General features: G+C 39.3%; 1 protein-coding gene across 3 annotated transcripts in view; it reads left to right on the plus strand.

Annotated features, from left to right (window-relative positions):
- dock4a (dedicator of cytokinesis 4a) overlaps positions 1-20,689 on the plus strand; it is a 365,685-nt gene that overhangs the window by 222,913 nt on the left and 122,083 nt on the right. For all 3 annotated transcript variants that reach the window (XM_072267619.1, XM_072267621.1, XM_072267620.1), the window contains exons 23-26: positions 158-350; positions 8,988-9,115; positions 14,272-14,406; positions 17,545-17,643. In XM_072267619.1, the coding sequence (XP_072123720.1) occupies positions 158-350; positions 8,988-9,115; positions 14,272-14,406; positions 17,545-17,643 (555 nt within the window). The remainder of the gene's footprint in view (positions 1-157; positions 351-8,987; positions 9,116-14,271; positions 14,407-17,544; positions 17,644-20,689) is intronic.

The raw sequence follows: 20,689 nt of genomic DNA on the forward strand, positions 1-20,689 counted from the left end.
GATGCTGGGTGATTTACTGATTTTTGTTTTTTTATGCATTTTTTCATTTACTTTATGAATACTAAGTTGAAGTGTGACAAGTAAAAACTGCCTCCAGTTGAAGTAGTGTGATGGAGTTTTGATACTTGAGTTACATTTTTATCTTTATTTTCACCAGGCTGTGTTTCTCAGCTCCTTTCCAGCTGTATACTCAGAGCTACTGAAACTGATAGATGTGCGAGAAGTTTCAAATCTGGTTAGAGATACATTGCGCAGCATGCCAGATATCCTACATGTGGAATATTCACTGGAAGCTGTCAAACTTCAGTGCATCGCTAAAACAGTAGAGAGCCAACTTTTTGCTAATCCCGGTAAGAGAAGTGGTTGTTGCTCTATTATCTTAACTGTACATTCTCTAATCTGTTTTTAGATACAGTATATGCATTTCCAAAGAGGTATTGCAGTTAACTAACATTACTCTTGTTGAATCATGTGATCTATATTTACTACACAAGCCAGTGACCCCAGGGTTTAATAAAAAGGTTTATTAAAAATTTTTAACTCGATTTAAACAGATGGAGCAATTTTGTTATTCAAAAGGAATCATAAGCATTGAAGGGAATGAGGCTTAATTACTTTATAAGAACATAAATTGCAAATAGTAGTAATAAATTTTAATTTAAAAAACAACTGTTGCTTAACACTAACATTCATTTAACTCTAACTCTAGAATTGGTGAACTCGTTAACACTGAAGGCTAGTTGTTGAATTTCACATTTGTATAGTTTGTCAACTTGAATTATCAAGGTAACATGATTACATTTTGTTAGTTCAAAGTCAGCCATAACTTGTAAAAATTTAGTGAATGATTTCAATGTAATTTGTATCAGTGTATTTTGCAAATTAATTTTAGATGTTTTTTTGAATATTAAGTTCTACTGATGTAACTTGTTTGTCTCAGAGGAATGTTAGTTCTGGAACATGTTATGGACTATCCATGCAGTTTGTAAATACAAAGCAGCACCGTATCAGTTGGCCATTCAGCTCACTGTGTCACTGATTTTCTTACTTGCTGCATGGCAGAAGACTTGGTGTCAAGAAGCAGGATGATGAGTAGAAAACACCAAGGTGCTGCAACATTATTTCAGCTCTGTACGATTGGTTGCACAGCACCATCCTTCAGTGAGTTGCGCTTGTCCACATAATAATAACTGCACTTCAGATACAATTGTTGTGAAGTGCTTTCGGTTGCTTCATGAGATAAGTTGAAAACTGCTCATTCTTGTTTCAAAGCTACATTTAATGTCAGAAGAATGTATACAATATATACATGTATGTATATATCCTGTATACATGTATACATCCAGTGTATACATCCTGAAATGCTTTTTCTTTGCAACCATCTATGAAAACAGAGGAGTGCCCCCAAAGAATGAATGACAGTTAAATGTTAGAACCCCAAAGTCCCCCCTACCAGCTCCCCTCCCTCCTGTGCGTAAGCGGCAGCAAGCAACAATTCCCCTCACCCCAACGGCAAAAAAAAACACATCGGTGCGCAAGAGTGAGCAAAGCAACAGCAAAGACAAAGACTTGCAGTACTCCAGAGACTATTTATTCACCCGGCATTCGACATACCACAGGCTCTCTCTCGCTCCCTAATAAGGGAGAAAGGGGTATCTCCATTTCACAGCAGAAGGGGAGACATAACAAACAACTCGATGGTTTATGATGTTAAAAGTCCGTTGCATCACTTTTTTTCGAGCTCTGTGCTCAAAGATCTTGGGTCTCTGGGCACACAGCCTTAGATCTTCCACCTCCCATGAAACACTGGGCTCTTGCCTGGACACTGACCTTTGATCTGCGCATCTCCAGAGCCATGAGATCTCGGCTCTCCAAAGGCAAGCTGAGCTCTTAGGTCAAGCCCTTGGCATGCTGAATAATGGCCAGTCGTGAAACCCCGGGAGCGTGTCCCATTCCCACAAAACACCATAGTCAGCATGTAACTCCAGGTCAGGGTCTTCAAAAGAAAGGAAAAAAATAGAGATATTAAGGATGGAAAAATAGAGCTGCTTCTGAAAATGAAGGCAGAAGAGCCATTAATCCACTTAAGCTTCAGCATTATCTATAGTAGAGTACTGTGGAAATTTGGATGAATTGCTGATCAGTGGGCTGAACCTGTCAATGAAAGCAGAGCCAGGATTGGGATAACGTGTGAGTTCTTGATTCATTCTTGCCGTTGTTTAGAAAATTGGAATTGGTTGAGTAACGTAACTCATCGTCTGTATTAAGGAAAAATTATCATAATCTGGACCTGAAGGCTTGCTGTATGAATCTGTGAATAAGATGAGATAAAACTTTATTTATCCTGAAGGAAATTATTGTTGCAAGGTTGCTCAGTCAGAAATATATACTTTAAAATACAAAATGTAAGCATTGAGGTATGAAAGTAAAATACAAAATGTGTACTGAAAAGTAATAGTGCAAAATACAGATATGTAATGAAACCATATACTTAAGGAGCAGGAGTTGCAGAGTCTATTAGCCACAGGCAGAGAGGATCTCCTGCGCCATTCCATTACGGTGGAATCAGTCTGTTCCTTTGTTTGTCCAGTATGTCGTAGAGGGGGTGAGAGGGATTGTCCATAATGTTCTGTAGCTTCTGCAGCATCCTCTCAGACAGACATAACCACTAGGGAATCTAGGTCCACCCCCAGAACAGAACCAGCCTTCCTGATGAGTTTATCAATCATCTTGGCGTGGGCTGCTCTCACCCTGTTGTCCCAGCAGACTACAGTGTAGAACAGAATCCCGGCCACCGTCGAGTCGTAGAACATTTGCAGCATAGTATTGCAGATGTTGAATGACCGGAGCCTCCTCAGGAAGTACAGTTGGTGCTGTCCTTTCTTGTACAGAGCCCCTGTATTTTTAATCCAGACCAGTTTATTGTCCAGGTGAGTTCCTAGGTATTTATAGTCCTGGATGTCTTCCATATCTATTCCCTTGATGGAGTTGGGAATGCAGAGTGTTTTCACCTTCCTGAAGTCCAGTATCAACTCCTTTGTCTTAGTGATGTTGAGCTACAGATGATTCAGCCCACATCACTCAACAAACTTGTCCATCTCTCTTCTGTACTCAGCCTCTTGACCCCGGCTGATATAGCCCACAACTGCCGAATCGTCCGAAAACCTCTGCAGGTGGCAGGACTCAGAGTTGTATCTGAAGTCCGAGGTGTAGACGGTGAACAGGACAGTCCCTTGAGGTGCTCCTGTGCTGCTAACCTCAGTATCTAATACACAGCTCTGCAATCTCACATACTATGGCCGACTGGACAGGTAGTCTGTAAACCAGGACATCAGTGGAGCATCCACCTGCATTTCCGTGAGCTTACTCCCTGGTAAAGCAGGTCGTATGCTGTTAAAGGCACTGGAGAAATCAAAGAATGTGATTCTCACAGTGCTGCCTGGCTCATCCAGATGGGTGTAAGGCTGTTGAAGCAGGAAGATAATGGCATCCTTGACTCCAAAATGTGGTTGGTAAGCAAACTGCAGTGGTCCCAGTGATGGATTTACGATGGTCCGGAGATGTGTCAGGATCAGTCTTCCTAATGATTTCAAAACTTAAGGTCCGTGTCACTGGTCTGTAGTCACTGGGTGTGGTAGGACATGTCTTCTTGGTTGCTGGAACTAGGCAGGATGTTTTCCACAGCACAGGGACCCTCTCCAGGCTCAGGCTCAGATTAAAGGTGTATTGAAAGACTACACCCAACTGAGTGGCACACATCTTGATTACCATTGGGCTGATGCTGCCCGGGCCCACAGCCTTGCCTGGGTAAAGTCTGCTGAGCTGTCCCCTTACCTGCTCAGCAGTGACAGTCCATGTGTCTGTGTTCATTGGCTTTCTGGTGTCCTTGGAGAGAGATAGAGGATGAGGGGAGGAGCTGGAGGTGGAGGGTATTGGATGGGTTGTAGAGGGGTAAACACAAGCCTCCTCATCAAACCTGTTGGAAAAAACAGTTTAACTTGTTGGCCCTGGCCTAGTCCCCTTCAATCACCTGGTCTCTTGTCTTTTTGTACGTTGTGATTGTTTTCATACCACTCCACACATCCTTTGAGTTGCTCTGCTGAAGTTTCCTCTCCAGCTTTCCTCCTGCAGTGGTCCTTGCTCTGGACGATCTTCTCTCCCCGTTCCCTCTAAACCAGCCTGATCTCCCTATCACCATCTCTGAATACCCTCTTCTTCCTGTTCAGTATGGCTTTGATGTCTTTGGTGACCCAAAGTTTATTGTTTGGGGAAATGTGTAATCCTAATTGGAACAGTATTATCCACACAGAAGTTGATGCACCCCGTAGTGCAGTCTGTCAGTTCATCATTGTCCTCTCCGTATGGACTACAGAGCACTACAGAATGGATGGGCGGTTTCAGGAAAGGAGCAAAATCTGTGCCTTTCCTTGTTTCTCACTCTGTGTGTATGTATATACAGTATACAGATTGAGATTATATATAATATTATATGTAAAAATCTACAAAATAAACTTGTTGGCATTTTTATAACCCATAAGCAAACACAATGAACTTTAAAAAGCAATGAGCAAGTTGGTATGATTGCTGCAAATCAATAACCTGAAGTCACCATGTATCTATAAATAAGACATCTCATAAGCAGGCGATGAGGAATTGATGAAAATACTCCTGCTTTATTCAATCGTTTTAGCTACCTTTCTGTTTGTGAATTATCTCAGGGCATTGTGTCAAATTAAGACTTCAAAACGAAGTTAACAAAAAAAAACTTGACTTTACAGATACGAAGTCATAATCTCTTTGCCATTATTCCAAACAAGAATTCAACCTACTCCAGTCTGTCTTGCATGGATCATAGAATATAAAACATTACAGCACGATATACGCCCTTCAGTCCACAACATTTGACTGTCTTTTTAACCTGCTCTAAGGTCAATCTAATCCTTTCCACCTACATAGCCCTCCATATTTCTATCACCCATGTGCCTACCAAAGAGTTACGTAAATGCCCCAAATGTATCTGACTCCACCGTCACCCCTGGCAGGGCGTTCCACGCACCCACCACTTACCTCTGACATCCTCCCTATACTTCCCTCCAATCACCTTAAGATTGTGCCCCCTTGTATCAGCCATAATTGTCCTAAATAGTGCGTCATCTAAATTAGCTGATAGCTCTTGATAATATGAAATCCCACTTCATATGTGCCCTGAACTGCTCAAAATGTAGGTCTCATTACTTCTCTTCTAACAAAATTTGGGGGATGCATCTTGCTGTGCAGAGAATGCTCAGGAAGTGTTTGACTCAACTAATCAAACACCTGATGTGAATCATTAGAATTATTGGAAATAAGAACTGCATCAAAGCACGGGACAAGTAGAAATCTGTCTGACACCATTTTTTTAAACAAAAATCAGCAGAAAAAACATGAGCCTGCCACATGGTTTGGGTAAGATATTTCTGTATATGCTGAAACAGATGTTGCAGAATGTTTAGAGAAATGTCAAGTTGTAGCGACATTGGTAATTTGAAAACAACACTTTGCAAACTTGTTAGAATTCTTCAAAGAGGTATCAGGGAAATTGGTGACGTACCGTTAACTTGTCTTCAAAAGATCTTTCTCGAAAGCTTTATTTGTAAGATTGTTCCATAATATAAAAGGGAGAAGGCAGGAAGACATGGAAAATTTCATCAATCAACAGGGAAAGCTCATTAACCATTTGTCTTCCAAAGCTTACAACATACAGTGAATGAAATTCAACAGTGCTTTGTTGAGAAACTGGCCATTCGCTTTTTGTTGGTTTCTACTCGAAGTCAATCTAATGAATACTTTCTCTCATATTCCCAAAAGATGTTATCAGAGTTTGCCATTCCCATTTATTTGGTAACTGGAACAATGTTATACCCTTATTTTAGTAAGTATTATACTTAACTCCTGCTTCCACATGATGTAATGTTACCTGTCGTTCTATCCTTCCCTTCCTAGCCTGCGTTGCCCTATTAGTGGAATTGAACCCGGGTCATTGGCGTTACACTAACTGCTACACTACCATGTCACCTATTTGATTTATTGACCGCGTTACACTCCCTTTATTCTAAATTGTGAGAATAATTTGTGAACAGCATTGCAGACATACCTGCATCCTACAGGTATTTTAGACAGGAGTTGTATGTGCCCTGGCATGAAGGATCTGATCTTATATAGATGTGATCTTTGGCCTCAACGTTGCATTGACACTCTGCATCATTAGAAATAAAACTCAATTATTTTTGTATCTTGTTATTATGGACATTGAATAACTGATGAAAGGCATATGTTGTAGGATTTAAAAATAGTATACAGCTGTCAATATGACCAGGAGCATTTTCTGTATTCTGATTTAAACAAATAGCCTTGTTCATTCTTATGTAGAATGTTGGTCTGAGTGTAAACACCAGTGGCTGGTCATGGAAGGTGCTGGACAACTGCATCTGGGAACTGCTTCAGTCTGTCAAGTGACTGTACTCCCACATGCTGCTGCATAGAGTGCAAAATGCTATTATAGCATATGAGAATAAACATGCTTGCCATTTGTCAAACACGGTTACATTGGAGGCCAATTGTGAAGACACCAGTTCCTTTTGAAATACTTCCACTTTGAAAAGGTTAAGTCCTGTTTTATGCTTCGGCTATTTCAACATGGCCCTGGAGGGAAGAGTTGGACCTTACTTTTCTGGAGTACTGGTGAATAAAGGGCTGTTGTCAATGAAGCTAGGTTTGATGTGGTACCAAAAAACAGGAGTAGAGGTCAATGGCTCTCCCAAATCTGCTCTGCCATTCAGTTAGATAATGAGATCCAATTTTGGTCTTGGATCCTTTTCCACTCTCTCCCTATCCCTCCTTGACTCCAGCAAAAAGAAAATTCCATCTGATAGTGCAGCTTTGCAGCTCTTTTCTTTGTGTGTTATTTCTCTCCCACAGCAATATCAGCTTTGTTGTGTGACTATTCTAAATGGGATTAATGATGCCTATTGGTGACAAGTGTCCTATGAAAACTGGGAGTTATTTCAGCTGCTACTGTAGTAATTGTTGAACTAGACTTGGGGGCATTTCAGTCAGCTGAATTTGCAGCCTAAAGGTGTGTTGAGAGGAAACATCTAAACCCTCAAGTGGGAAACTTAGCATAGTACATGTCCTTCTAAGGATAGATTTACAAGGACAGAGTTCAGCTCTACATTCGCTTTGTAGCTGATCAAAATGCAAAAGCTTAGTTTTCAGCCAGTGTAATAGTGATATTTATGTTTGATGGTACTTGTTATAAAGCACAAAAGAATGATTTAGTAACTAATGTTATTTGTGGTTTGGAGAAAGCACTTACCTCTGAGAGGGCGGCATTTTATCAGTGCAAACTAGAACACCAGATTATTCTGATAAATTTCTTGGGTAACGTAGTCTAAATTGGAGGGAAATGCACTAAATTGTTGGAGTCTAGCATCAGATGTAATATTCCCCCCTTCCCCCCCACAGACTACCATGGTGTGATCCATGTGAGTAATAGCATTTCTAAACGATGCCAAGTTAGCCTTTTGAAAGACTTGAGCTCTACAAATCTGATTTCAGGAAGAAGTGGTTTGCTCAGCAGGCCAAATAGTGCACAGGTGTGCCAGCAATTATGTTTACATGTGACCACAGGGTTGGAATTTCTGCATGAATTGAATTGACTTTATTACTTACATCCTTCACATACATGAGGAATAAAAATCTTTACATTACATCTCTGTCTAAATGTGCAATTTGTAGTAATTTGCCCCTAATTACTTTCTCAATGATATCGAGACTGTGGTTTGCCTCAGATCTCCAAGTAGAGCCCAGAATTGAAATACAAACTTTTGGCAATCTGGCCATTGTCTGACCTATATCACATTTTTGATCAGTCCTTTCATTTCTAAAGAGAGCGCAGTAGCTGTAAGGGATTCTGATAAATTGTTAATTGAGCCATAGTTGGTTTTACTTCTACTTTGATTAAGTTGAACATTTTAAGCCTTTATAGTTCTTTGGTTTTCTACACTTTTTTGATGTTTTAGAGGTACATAAATTTCCTAAGATTTTGACAGGTAACAAATCTGGGTTGTCAATATTTTCGTTCATAAGACCGTAAGACATAGGAGCAGAATTAGACCATTTGGTCTGTTGAGTTGGCTCTGCCATTCAATCATGACTGATTTATTGTCCTTCTCAACTCCATTCTCCTACCTTCTCCCCGTAACGTTGGACTCCCTTACTGAACAAGAACCTATCAACTGTAGCTTTAAACACACTCAATGACTTGGCCTCCATAGTTACTTGTGGCAAAGAATTCTACAGATTCACCATCCTCTAGCTGAAGAAATTCCTCTTCATCTCTGTTCTAAAGGAATGTCCTTGTATTCTGAAGCTATGACATCTGATCCTTGATTCCCCTACTATAAAAACTTACTCTTCATGTCCAATCTATCTCGGCCTTTCAATATTGGATAAATTTCATTGAGGTCCCCTAAAGTCCAGCGAGTTCAGGCCCAAAACCATCTAGCGCTTTGGTTTCCTGGAAGGCTCTTGTAAAAGAATAATTTAATGCAAGTCTACCAGTTGGGCCCTTGCTACTAAGAATCTGGGTAGCAGCAGAGAGCAAGTTCACATCCAGAAAACTTCATACTTACCGCGTAGTGATTGGTGTGCTTGATTAGTTGCCTCTGGCAGCAACTGCTGGTCTAATCTTTCAGTGCTACCATGCGTAAAAATAAATGGTGATCAAGTGACAATCCTAGAGAAATTCAGCAGCATTATATATGCCTTCACAGGACACATTTTAATCCGGAGCAAAATGCTTGCCATGGAAAAAAAACTTCCACTCTCAATGAAAGAAGACAAATAGTACCAAACCAACAGCAGTTGTGTAAATGTTTAGATCCCAAGCTTTGTCATGATCATCAATGTGTCAGTACTACTATTTCTTGTTTATTAATGTGTTCTAGATTCTCGTTGCATTCTCCTCCCTGTGGTTCTTCATCATCTTCACATGCATTTGCAAGAACAGAAGGATCTCATTATGTGTGCACGCATCCTTAGTGCAATGTTTTGTCTCATCAAGAAGGATGGCACTGTGAGTATTGTATATGCAGGGCTAACTTGCAGATTTACTTCTGAAATGAAAGTGGTACGTGGGCATTGGAATGGCCTTGCTTGGTTTCTGCTTCATGAAGTAATGGCCAAGTTCAATATTTCTGTTAGCAGTTGAAATACACTTTCTTCTTGTAAGATAAACTATTGACTGATTGAGATGCTACTTAAAAAAGCAGAGCAGAATTTTTTACTTTCCTCCAGCAAAATGTTTTAAAAGGACAGAAACTTTTATATTAGCTAACTAATCCAACTAGTCCAAATTGTTGTCCAGTATAATGACACTGAGATGAACTTCCTGTTTCCCGCTTTGTCCATTATTGACACAAATTGCTTCCATATCATCAGTGACATCTACAATACCTGCTGCTGGAGTTCTCACTTTGTGTTCATCACCTTTTGGCTCAGCTATTTCCATTTTCTCTCAACAGTCTCACACCTCCAAGCTGGATTTCAGTTTATCCCAAATGTGGCTGCCTCTAATTCATTATATCACAGATCCTACCTGCTTATGGTCCAGTGGTTCACAAGCCTTCACTTTAAAAACAAAACTAACTTTCTGGGTATAGAAAACGTTTGTGTCATTCAGGGTCTTATGCGATGTTTTTATCCTTATTAGCATCTGAAAATTAACAGGTTCAAAAAATTTGAAATGTTAGACATCTTCAGATATTACCTATACACACTGCAAACTTAATGCATAATAAAAATTGTTTGAGCACACAATTCATTGCGCAGTCTCAGGCAAGATATTCAATGTAAACTTATGTTTCCACTAAATTTGCTATTGCATTGTGTAAACAATTGTTTTTGTATACTTACACTAGGATTTATACTTGACACAATTCTTGGCTATCCTTCAGATGAAGAACACAAATATGCCTCCCTCCATTTTTATTATGTACTTGACAAGTTCCCTAGAGTACGTCTGGACCCTTTTGCTGGTCACAACCACAGCAGGGCTGCCCTGAAATGTTGTGTTGCCAGATATCTTGTGTTTTGTTTCTGAGCAGTCCTGCTTCAGATTTCTCCTGGATGTTTACCTGTTACAGAGACTTGATTAGCTGAATTGGATCTTATTGGCACAACAGATCTCATAATATCTTAACTTGGTTCCTCTCCCAACCTCTGTCACATCTCAGTACACATTGGGTGAAAGCCATATTTCCTGTACAATTTACTGCTATATCTCGGCACACAAGGTATTTCCGTGAAGTTATTTTTGACCTTTAGACAATGTTTTCTTTTTATTTTTGGATAAATGAACAAGAAATTTTGCCAAGAGATTAGCTGGAATTCTCAGCTGGTTGAATGTTGAAACTATTTATTACTTGTGTCTAAACTGCATTCAGTGGGCATCAATCAAGGAATTGATGATGCCCACTAGAATGATCTGAAAAATTGTAATCAATGATTTCTTCATCCTCTCCAGTCTTGTTTAATTCGGTAACAAATTTATACAGAATACTCCAGGCAATCAATTATAATTAATTAATTAATTAACAAACTAACAGCCAGTGTGATCTACTTTGCATTTTTTCTCTCTCACATTTACCTTCATTTTCATGATCGATTGCTCACTGCCCACCCAAGCATAATTGTTACTGTGATGTGTAATCCCAGAAAAATCTTCAAATCCTCCCATTTTGTTTCTTATTTTTGTTTCAAAACCTCTTATTTAATAACATTTCCATGATGAATTGCCTATGGAATTACTTGATACTTTACATGAACCTTCTCTTTGTGACTCAGTTACCCCTATCTTCTTCTGTTGTAAGATATCATTTTCTTTATTCATCAAATTCACGTTTACTGTCATTCAACCGTACACATGTATACAGCTAAATGAAACATGATTCATCTAGAGCCATGGTACAAATCATTGTACGTTTAATCACACATGGCACATATAGTGTGAATCTCGTTCATATCGTCACAGAATAAGTAGCATGGCTTGAAGATTCAATCACAAACAAGAGAAAATATGCAGATGTTGGAAATCTAAGCAACACACAAGATGCCGAGTTTCTCCAGCATATTGTGTGCATGGCTTGAAGGTTGACAGGTTGACATGAAATAGGAGGTGCATGCTTACTTGAGACAGTGTAATGTTACTGACACTATTGTAATGAAATGAGCAGTGATACAAATATATGTAACAGCAGAAATAAAAGATGAAAAGTGACCATTGTGGGATAAGAGTGTGTCGGTGAGTTGGAGATGGGTGGGGGGTTGGTGGGGAGAGTGCGGCAGGGTATTCAGGCAAGCTGTACACATATGTTAGGTTGCATCAGGGTGTTAACAAGTCTAACAGCCTGGGGCAAGAAGCTGTTACCCAGCCTGACAGTTCTGGTTCTTAAGCTGTAGCACAGTCTGCCTGACTGTAGGAAGTCAAAAATTTTGTGAGTAGGATGGGAGGGGTCTTTGACAAAGCCGGAGGCACTGCTTAGCAGCAATCCTGATGCATGTCCTGTAACAACAACTTTCACGCCATTTGAAAGCATACTACTACCTGTCTTCAGTGCAGCTTCTCTTCGATTCACCAAGGCAATTACAATTTATTAAATAATTACAAGATCAAGTAATGAAGCTAAGTGGAATGGGATGACAGTTCAGCCTTTATAGGGAGAAGTGCGTGTCCAAAAGACTGGGTCATTATCTGAGGAATTTGTTGAGTAGTTAATGAAAATTAGAGAAAGATGTACACCAAGCTTTTCATCCAAAACATGACTAAGAAATCAATAGAATTTAAATTGCAGTGTATTTATATAAATATGATAGTTGACAAAATGCAATCAGAGTCAAAGTGGGAGCAAATTCACAGCAAATAACCCCAAGCATTACATTTAAAATGCAACTGAAACCATGTTGAAATTTAATTTTGGGCTTTATTTGTCTTTAGATTGCTGTTACAGTTACATTTTGCTGTATACTGTGTAATTATAAGATGAGTAACTCAAATTTACTATACTACATAATTATCTTGCACACGCAGTTGAATTTAACAGGAAAAAAAATAATTACCTTTGTGCAGAGCTTGCAAGCAAGCTTCAAAGAACCAGAAGTGTGGACCCCAAAATCTCAGCTGCTCTGATCTGCTCCTCCTTTAATTATTTGAATGGCTTGAATCTAGACAGGTCAGATCCAATGAATATATTTCTGTGAAGATCTTTTTGGAAATGAAACTACTACACAACTTCCAGACCATTGTTATTTCATGTTGAAGGCTCACTGACCTGGGAATATTTGGGATGCATCTAACAGACCCATAGAACCTTCAAGTAATAGATGCGGTTAGGCTCATGCAAGTTGGAATATTGGCGGTACATGAATGATTTTGGCATGGTAGCTTGATATTCAGAAGGGATAACATTTCAATCCAAACTGTTCCCCCCACCTTCCCCACCCCAACCCTTACAAATTTGTCTCCATTTCTGGGTCGGGGTCAAGTCCTTGATCTCCAAGGATAGCTCTAAAGTCACCCAAGTCACTTTCAGCAGAGTTCCCAAAGGAAAGACCTTTGCCCAAGTTGGGCTTTCTGTTGTAATAGCAGCACTAAATTATTGTCCACCTCTTTCTTCGATGAACTTCAGAAAGGTCAACATTTAAAGCTGTGGCTGTGTTTGCCTGAATGTATGTCATTCTTTAAATGTTTGGAGCTCTAACATTTAAGTAAAAGGAAACCTGATATTAGCTTGTTACACCAATTAAGTTAAGCATAAGTGCCCCAGTAAATTTGTTATTTCTGTGAGCAATTGACCCTATTGGTTACTTAGTAAAATAGATTCTTTTGGGATGGTTTCTCAAATAATGTTTGAACTTCTTTCCTTGTGAGAATGGGACTTTAGGTGGAGCATAGGATAGATAGATAGATACTTTATTGGTCCCAAAGGAAATGACAGTTACACCGTAGCATTGCAAGTGCACAGATATACAAATACTAGAAGAGAAGTAAGAAAGAATTTAAAAAATGTTACCTCAAATAGCCTAGCAGGAGGGGATCATCACTTCCCAGCTATATGTTGACTCATTATAGAGCATAATGGCTGAGAGGAAGAATAACCTCATATTAACACTCTTGGTGGAGCAGTGCAGTTGTCTTAGTCTATTACTAAAAGTGCTCCACTGTTCAGCCAAGGTGGCATACAGAGGGTGAGAATAAATGTTTCTTATATTGATTGTGTTTAGGAATTGTACTAACTTACTTTAATTGTAAGTTAACAAATTAATTTAACTTTCATAATAAAAGAAAGTTCTATTGGAGATCGAACCTGAGCTACTGTCATTATTTTTGTGTGGCCCTTGTGGATTGACTGTAGTTTGTTGTGGGATTGTGAAATGTCAGCACGTAAATTGAACAATGCCATGGTGATAGTGTGGGAGTTTTATTTTACCTGCATTGAATGTTAGACCAGGAGGACAGTGGTGCATGGCAGAAAGATCCATTCATTCCTCACAAGGATGCTTCTTTCCATGTGATCTATTCTTGTAACTTCAGACACATGTCGTTAATCCTTGAGCGGTAAAATAAAATGTAGGCATCATAATCAGACCTTTCTCCATATTATTTTCTTATTTAAACTGATTTGTATCTGTCCTAAATGAGTGAAAATAAATCAATCGCTTATTAAGAAAGGACACAAAAAATAAAATGTGTCTCCATGCAACAGGCTATTGTAAATGATGTCTTTACTACACAATGTAAATTAGCTCTTTAAGCTTATTATTCAATGAGTGTTCATTTTCATGGCCTTTTTCAGACACAGTAGTGGGGGATCAGGTTGTACTGAAGCAAAATTGCAAATGAAAATTGACCAAAATCCTATTTACTTTAAAAAGACTCAGTTTGTTGTGGCATAATAGCTTGGAACAGAAAATAAGCTGCTGGAGAGACTCAGCAGGTTGAGCAACATCTGTGAAGGCAAAGAAATGGTCAACATTTTGAGTTGAGATCCCGTATCGAGAATGGTCATAACCTGAATTGTTGGCTGTAGCTTTGCTTTCAGAGCTGCTGCTCAACTCGCTGACTTCCTCTAAGTTTTCTTGTTGATCACTCCTTTGATTGAGCTGGTTTGTTTCTGTCTTGTAAGTACAATGTGAGTTGACTTGACACCAGCTGTAATTGATGTTATCATTTAGGAAGCGACTGTTTCAGGGGAGGTGGATATGCTTGTCGACAGCTTGTTGGGTATGCTGCTGAGGACGATATTAGAAATCAGCAATAGGCCACAGCCCTCCGGACCCACAATTCGTTTGCAGTTTCAGGATGTGACTGTAAGTATATTCATCAAAAGTAAACGTCTCTATAGCAACAGTTAGTTCCTATAGTGTTCTTCATGCTTTAGTAGATGTTTAAGCTTTTCATGAAAGTAGCTTAAAACTATACACTGGTACAATTGACATTATACACTCATCACAAAATAAATTTATTTCACTTTACAACTTTGCACTTTGGCCACCTAGTTATATACTTTTACAATTCAGACCCATGTTATATTACTGTAAAATATTTCTGGTACTATTATTTTTGCAAAAAAAGCACGTACACAACTGGGTAAAACTTAACCATTTTTGTTTCAGATCTATGAAGTTTTTATTTTCAAAACTTTCTTCCATCATGTCTGAGATGAAAGCTAGCTACAAAATCATTTATATTTTGTCTGTCTTTATCTGTCTATCTACACTCCTCCCATTTCTCTCTTCCTTGTGATATGTGTCCCTCCTGCTCTTCCTATACCTGTCTCTCCACTCCCCAGCCAGGTTCACATCAAATCAGGAATACCAGCTACAGTGACAGAGGAGAGATCCGCAATGCAAGAAGCCTTTGAAACTTCAGCAACCAATTAGCCTGGGAAGAAGCTTTCTTTTAGATTTGTGTGGGAACACATTAACAGGAGTGGACTGCTCAGCTCCTCAAGCCTTGTCAGACATGTCCTCAGATTGTAGCTGTTGTGCTCCTCCTGAAAGCCCTCGCTTCACTTGTCCAACAAAAATCTAGAAAATTCATGTTTTTCTTTTTTTTTGGAGGAGTGGGTGAATTGCAATTTGGATTTCGTCTTCAGTTTCTATGTAACATTCCTTATTATTTAAATTTCAAAATAGTCTAGTTTGAATTTTAACATAATGTTTTCTTGTTCTGAGTTTCCCCACCAGAATAAGTGTTATGCAGTCAAAACCGTAAATATTTTCTCTAAGTCTCCAGTGTTCCTTTATTCCTTAATTATTTAATGAAACATTATGTATATAAACATCCTGGGAATGAAACCTACGGTAAAAAAAGAAGCACAATAAATGCTTAACAGGTCAAATAACATTGATGGTAACATCAATGCACTTTCAATAGAAGATATGCTCCCAATCTGAAACTTATTTCTAAGTCTGCTACTGACTTGCCTCAGAATTTCCAGCAGTTTTGCTTTTATCGCATATTAAGAAGTACTGAAGTTGGAAAAAGTCTGGAATTTAAAAAGTGTACTCATTTTACAATTGAAGTTCAGCACCAGACAAACCACACCAGTAATTGTCTTGCTAAATCACTGTATTTCATTAATCACAACTAGTTCAAAGGTTTGCCACATAGTTCAATTACTTAATTCTTTAGTGTTGCACCTCTCTTAAAGGGTCAAAGTAAATTTATTATCAAAGTACATATATGTCACAATATATAACCCTGAGATTCATTCTCTTTCAGTTCTTTTAATTCTCTCATAACTTCTAGATATCATTACTTATATAGGGGTTGACGTACCAAGTTTTTCTCCATGTTCCTGACTCCGTCTAACATGATCATAATTTTCCAGAGCTGTTGCTACCTTTTTATGCACTTGCTTGCAAAGCTCACAGGCATTGCTTTGATTTTATTGCCAAATGTGTAGCTATAGGTTCTTTATTTTCCTTATCCTTAACTTTCAGAATTATTTAACCTCCTACCCTTGTGATTATCAGGTTACCTATCTCCACAGATCTTGGCATTTTTATCTGCTTGTTCTGTACCCTGAGTCAGTGAGATAGTTTACAAGGTTGTAAAGTTCTATCAGCTATGTTCAATTATCAATACTAGACAGGTCACCAGTTTTCAAACTGAAATCTGTTTCAACTATATCTCCATATAGTAACTGACCAAGTATCTAAACATGAATGTGACCACTTCACATTTCATCATGTTTCTTTGTCTCCTCCTCCCCCTCACACTACACTGGTATCAAGAATTGATCTAGGTGATCTGATATTACCAATTGAAGTTGCATTTATGGCAGGAGGCTATCACGATATCACATATTTATCAACAATTTCGTAACAATTTCAGTACAATTAAATAAAAACTAGGAAATCCTATTAGAAACATTATCCAGTTCAACAAAAATGATCATTGAGTGAAATATAAGATAAAAGCCATGCTGGAAATGCCCACTTGGTCAGGTGATAGCTGTGAGGAACAAAATACTGTTGCAGGTCAGTTATGATTCATAAGTGCTAAGCTCATAATTTGGCCACTGGGTGAAAAATGGACACCTTCATTCTTATACTTTGATGTTCAAATACCTATATGTTTTATTCAAATGAAAATTAATTTTTTCATCTTTTTATGAGCAAGATAAGGCAAAACAATATGAAAATAATGAATCAAATCTGGAAAAAAACATTTAAGTCATAAATACATGTGTGTATTTCATAGTTTTCTAAATTAGCGCTTTGCAGGTAACATTATAGCACATGGCAGACCCTGCACCCTTATTCTGTAAGGCAAGGAGTGAGGGGGTTCTTATGGTAATGTTCAAGTGGTCTTATTCTCACAGTCTTTCATTATTTTTTGACAAACTGGAAGAGACTCGGTCTCCTCCAAGTACGAGGTCAGCCAATGGTTTGCAATTAACACCATAATTGGTATTTTTATTTCTATGTCATTAATTATCCACAGGCACTCAACATGAAAGCTCTCTTGTAGATCTTGGAATCACTCTTAAGATTTTAGAGTGAGCAGCACCCATGTAAAATCATAGCTGAAGAATTTGAGAAAAATGTTTTGGGGGCCAAGTACTGTAGTTGGGTATATTTAAAACGGAGATTGATACATTCTTGATTAGTTAGTGTGTTAGCGGTTATGGGGAGAAGGCAGGAGAATAGGGCTGGGGAATAAAAAAATTAGCCATGATGGAATGACAGCAGACATGATAGGCCGAATGGCCTAAATCTGTTTCAAAATCATATGGTTTTATGCCCCTCATAATTTTATATACTTATGTTAAGAAACCCCTCATCCTCCTTCATTACAAAGATAATGAACCCAGCCTATCGAGTCTCTCGATTATGAGGTGGCACCTTTTTGACTGTACACACTTCAGTGCTGACACTGTTATTGCCTAAATACCTGCACGACTGGTAACTTGTTCTGTTCCTGTACGTTTCTGACAGGGGGAGTTTGTGGCGTGCCTGCTTGCGCTGCTCAGGCAGATGACAGATAAACACTATCAACAATTTCTGGAGCACTTCACCAGCAAAGATGATCTCAGGGTGAGTCAGCTGCACTTGTGTGAGCAAATGCATTGATCTGTCAATTAGCAGAGCAGCGAACAAATGCTTGAATGACTATTTTCCCCTTACTGGTCTATAATAATTGCATTCACAAGTAACTTAGAATCCAAGTATGTTCCTTTTCAATGTTTCTAATCAATTTGAGATATAAAAAAAATCATTGTATGGAAGGTAAAGTGACTTTGGGGAGCAGAGAGATTGAAATCACACAGAGGATACCAAGGGAGTGAAGAGGAATTTGAATGCAGTTATTTAAATAAAAGGCACAATAAAATCCCACTGAGCCCAGTCACTGCAAAGTGCTCCTCACTGACATCTGATTACATGCATAATCACACAAATATGTGGAAACAAGCTGACATAGTTCAGGCATGAAAAGCTTTCAGCCTATGGCCTAGTTAATTCCATGGCCATCTCTGGGTAAGTCCAGTCTTGTTGGCATAATGGACACAGAGAAATGTCAGGCCTGTGACATTTAGTTAGGAAGAAGTGAACAGAGGGTTCTTGTGAAAATGAAAGATATCAGGATAAATTTTAGGAAAGAAATGCCCGCTAATTGCCATCTGTTTCCCTTCAGTTCATGAATTAATATTCCCCTCTGTTGCACTGGATTATGAGCTGGAGGTATCAACACAGGTCATGAGCAAATCGACAGTGCTTCTACTGATTAAAGACATGAGATAATTCAGATCTTGGAATCTGGAACAACAAACTAAACACTGGGAGAAACTCAGCAGGACAGACATCATCTATGGGGGGAGATGGACAGTCGACATTTTGGGTAGAGGCCCTCAGTCCAGGTGCAGCGGATCAACCCAAAAACATTAACTGTCTGTTTCCCTCCATGGTTCCCAAGTTCTGATTTCCTCCAGCATTTTGTGTGTTGCTCCTACTGAATGACAGCTGTCTAAAATCCCGAATGACAGTAACCTGCATGGATCCCTTGGCAGGTGGCGATATAATTACAGAGAAAAAAAATTTCCTTGCCCACTTTAGTATCACTGTGGCATTTGGCTATGAAGGGTAGAGTAAGTGTAATGTGGTGCTGGTGAGTGATTAGTCCTTAACTTCACCTTGGACATCCTCAATTGTTTGGCATGACCACTGATTAAACTGACTACTTCCAAGAATGGATCTAGCAGCTGTGAATCATTGCGGACAGCAGCAGAAATGTGTTCCATGATAATCGGCATACACAGTTTCTAGTGTTTCTCACTGCCCAGCGATATCGTGAAACTGGTGTTCAAATTTCTAGTATTTCTCACTCCCCCACAATATTGTGAAGCTGGTATTCAAACTTCTAGTATTTCTCACTCCCCAGTGATAATTGTGAAGCTGGTGTTGAATGAGAATACACAAACTCACTCCAAGTGCGACCAAAATCAGATGTATCTAAAAATGAGCTCACTCATTGAAACTTCAATGGACGACAACTTGAAAAGAATACAGTGTAAGCTGTGTTGCAGGCAGAGCTAAGTGATCCCACAAATACTATGCTATGAAAGCTTTGCATGCCTTGCCACATTCAGTCCTGAACAGAGTTGTGTAATTAAACAATTTTATAAAAACCAATGGGATGAGAAAAGATCCTGGTCACCGCTCAACTCACAATGCTGGAGCCGAGGAAGAAAGGTCAAAAGATGGTTCTGTGGCATCTGGTCAATGGTAGCCTTCAGTTGTAGTGCCAAAAACACTGCTACCACTCGAGCTTTGCATAGAATCAGATTCCATATCACTGGCATATGTCGTCAAATTCATTGTTTTGCAGCGGCAGTGTATTACGAAACATAATAAAAAAACTATAGATTACAATAAGAAATAGATTTTTAAAAAATTAAATTTTTGCAAATTGCAAAAAGAGAGCAAAAGAAGAAAATTGTCCATTCAGAAATCTGATGGCAGAGGGGAAGAAGTTGTTCCTAAACCATTGAATCTGTGTCTTCAGGCTCCTGTACCACCTCCTTGATAGTAGCAATGGGAAGAGGACATGCCCTGGGTGCTGGGGGTCCTTAATGATGGATGTTGCCCTTTTGAGGCTTTACCTTTTGAAGATATTGATGTCGGGGAGGTTAGTGCCCAAGAAGAGCAGGATGAGCTACCTCAGTATCTGTCGCCCAGTGGCACTCGTATCTACTGTGATGAAGTACTTTGAGGGGGTGATAATGTCTAGAATCAACTCCTGCCTAAGTGAGGACTTGGACCCAATTTGCTTATTGCCACAATAAGTTTACAGTGAATGCAATCTCACTGGCTCTCTACTTGGCCTTGGGTCACATGGAGAATAGTAATACCTACATCAGGTAGCTGTTTATTGACTACAGTTCAGTGCTCAGCATAATTATACCCTCAGTTCTAATCAACAAGCTCCAAATCCTGGGCCTTTGTGCCTCCCTCTGCAACTGGATCTTTGACTTCCCCAGTGGGAGACCATAGTCAGTGTGGATCAGAAATAACATCTCCTCCTCGCTGACAATGGTGCGCCTCAATGATGTGTGCTTCGCCTACTATTCTATGACCTACACACATGACTGTGTATCTCGGCACACATCAGACAACTGAGCATGAGTGAAATGAGCAGATTTGCAATTAAGGCCAAGGAATTGACTGTGGACTTCAGGAACTAAGTTGAGGTAACACATGCCAGTCCTCATTGAGGGATCAGCAGTGCAAAGGGTGAGCAGTTTCAAGTTCAGGGGTGTCAACATCGATGAGGATCTATCCTGGGCCCAAGATAATGATACAATTACAAAGGAGGCACAGCAGTAGCTATATTTCATTAGGAGCTTCTGGAGATTTGGTATAGCACCAAAGACTCTCACAAATTTCTACAGATGTATCATGGAGAACCTTCTAATTGAGTTGGTTGCATCACTATCTGATATGGAGAGGAATCTGCACAGGATGGGGGGAAAAAAGCAACAGAAAGTTGCAAACTCAGCCAGCTCCATCATGAGCACCAGCCTCCCAGCATCCAGGACACCTTCAAAAGGCGATTCCTCAGAAAGGCAGGGTCCATCACCCAGCA

Source organism: Mobula birostris, chromosome 9 (assembly GCF_030028105.1).
Source record: "Mobula birostris isolate sMobBir1 chromosome 9, sMobBir1.hap1, whole genome shotgun sequence".
Classification (NCBI taxonomy): Eukaryota; Metazoa; Chordata; class Chondrichthyes; order Myliobatiformes; family Myliobatidae; genus Mobula; species Mobula birostris.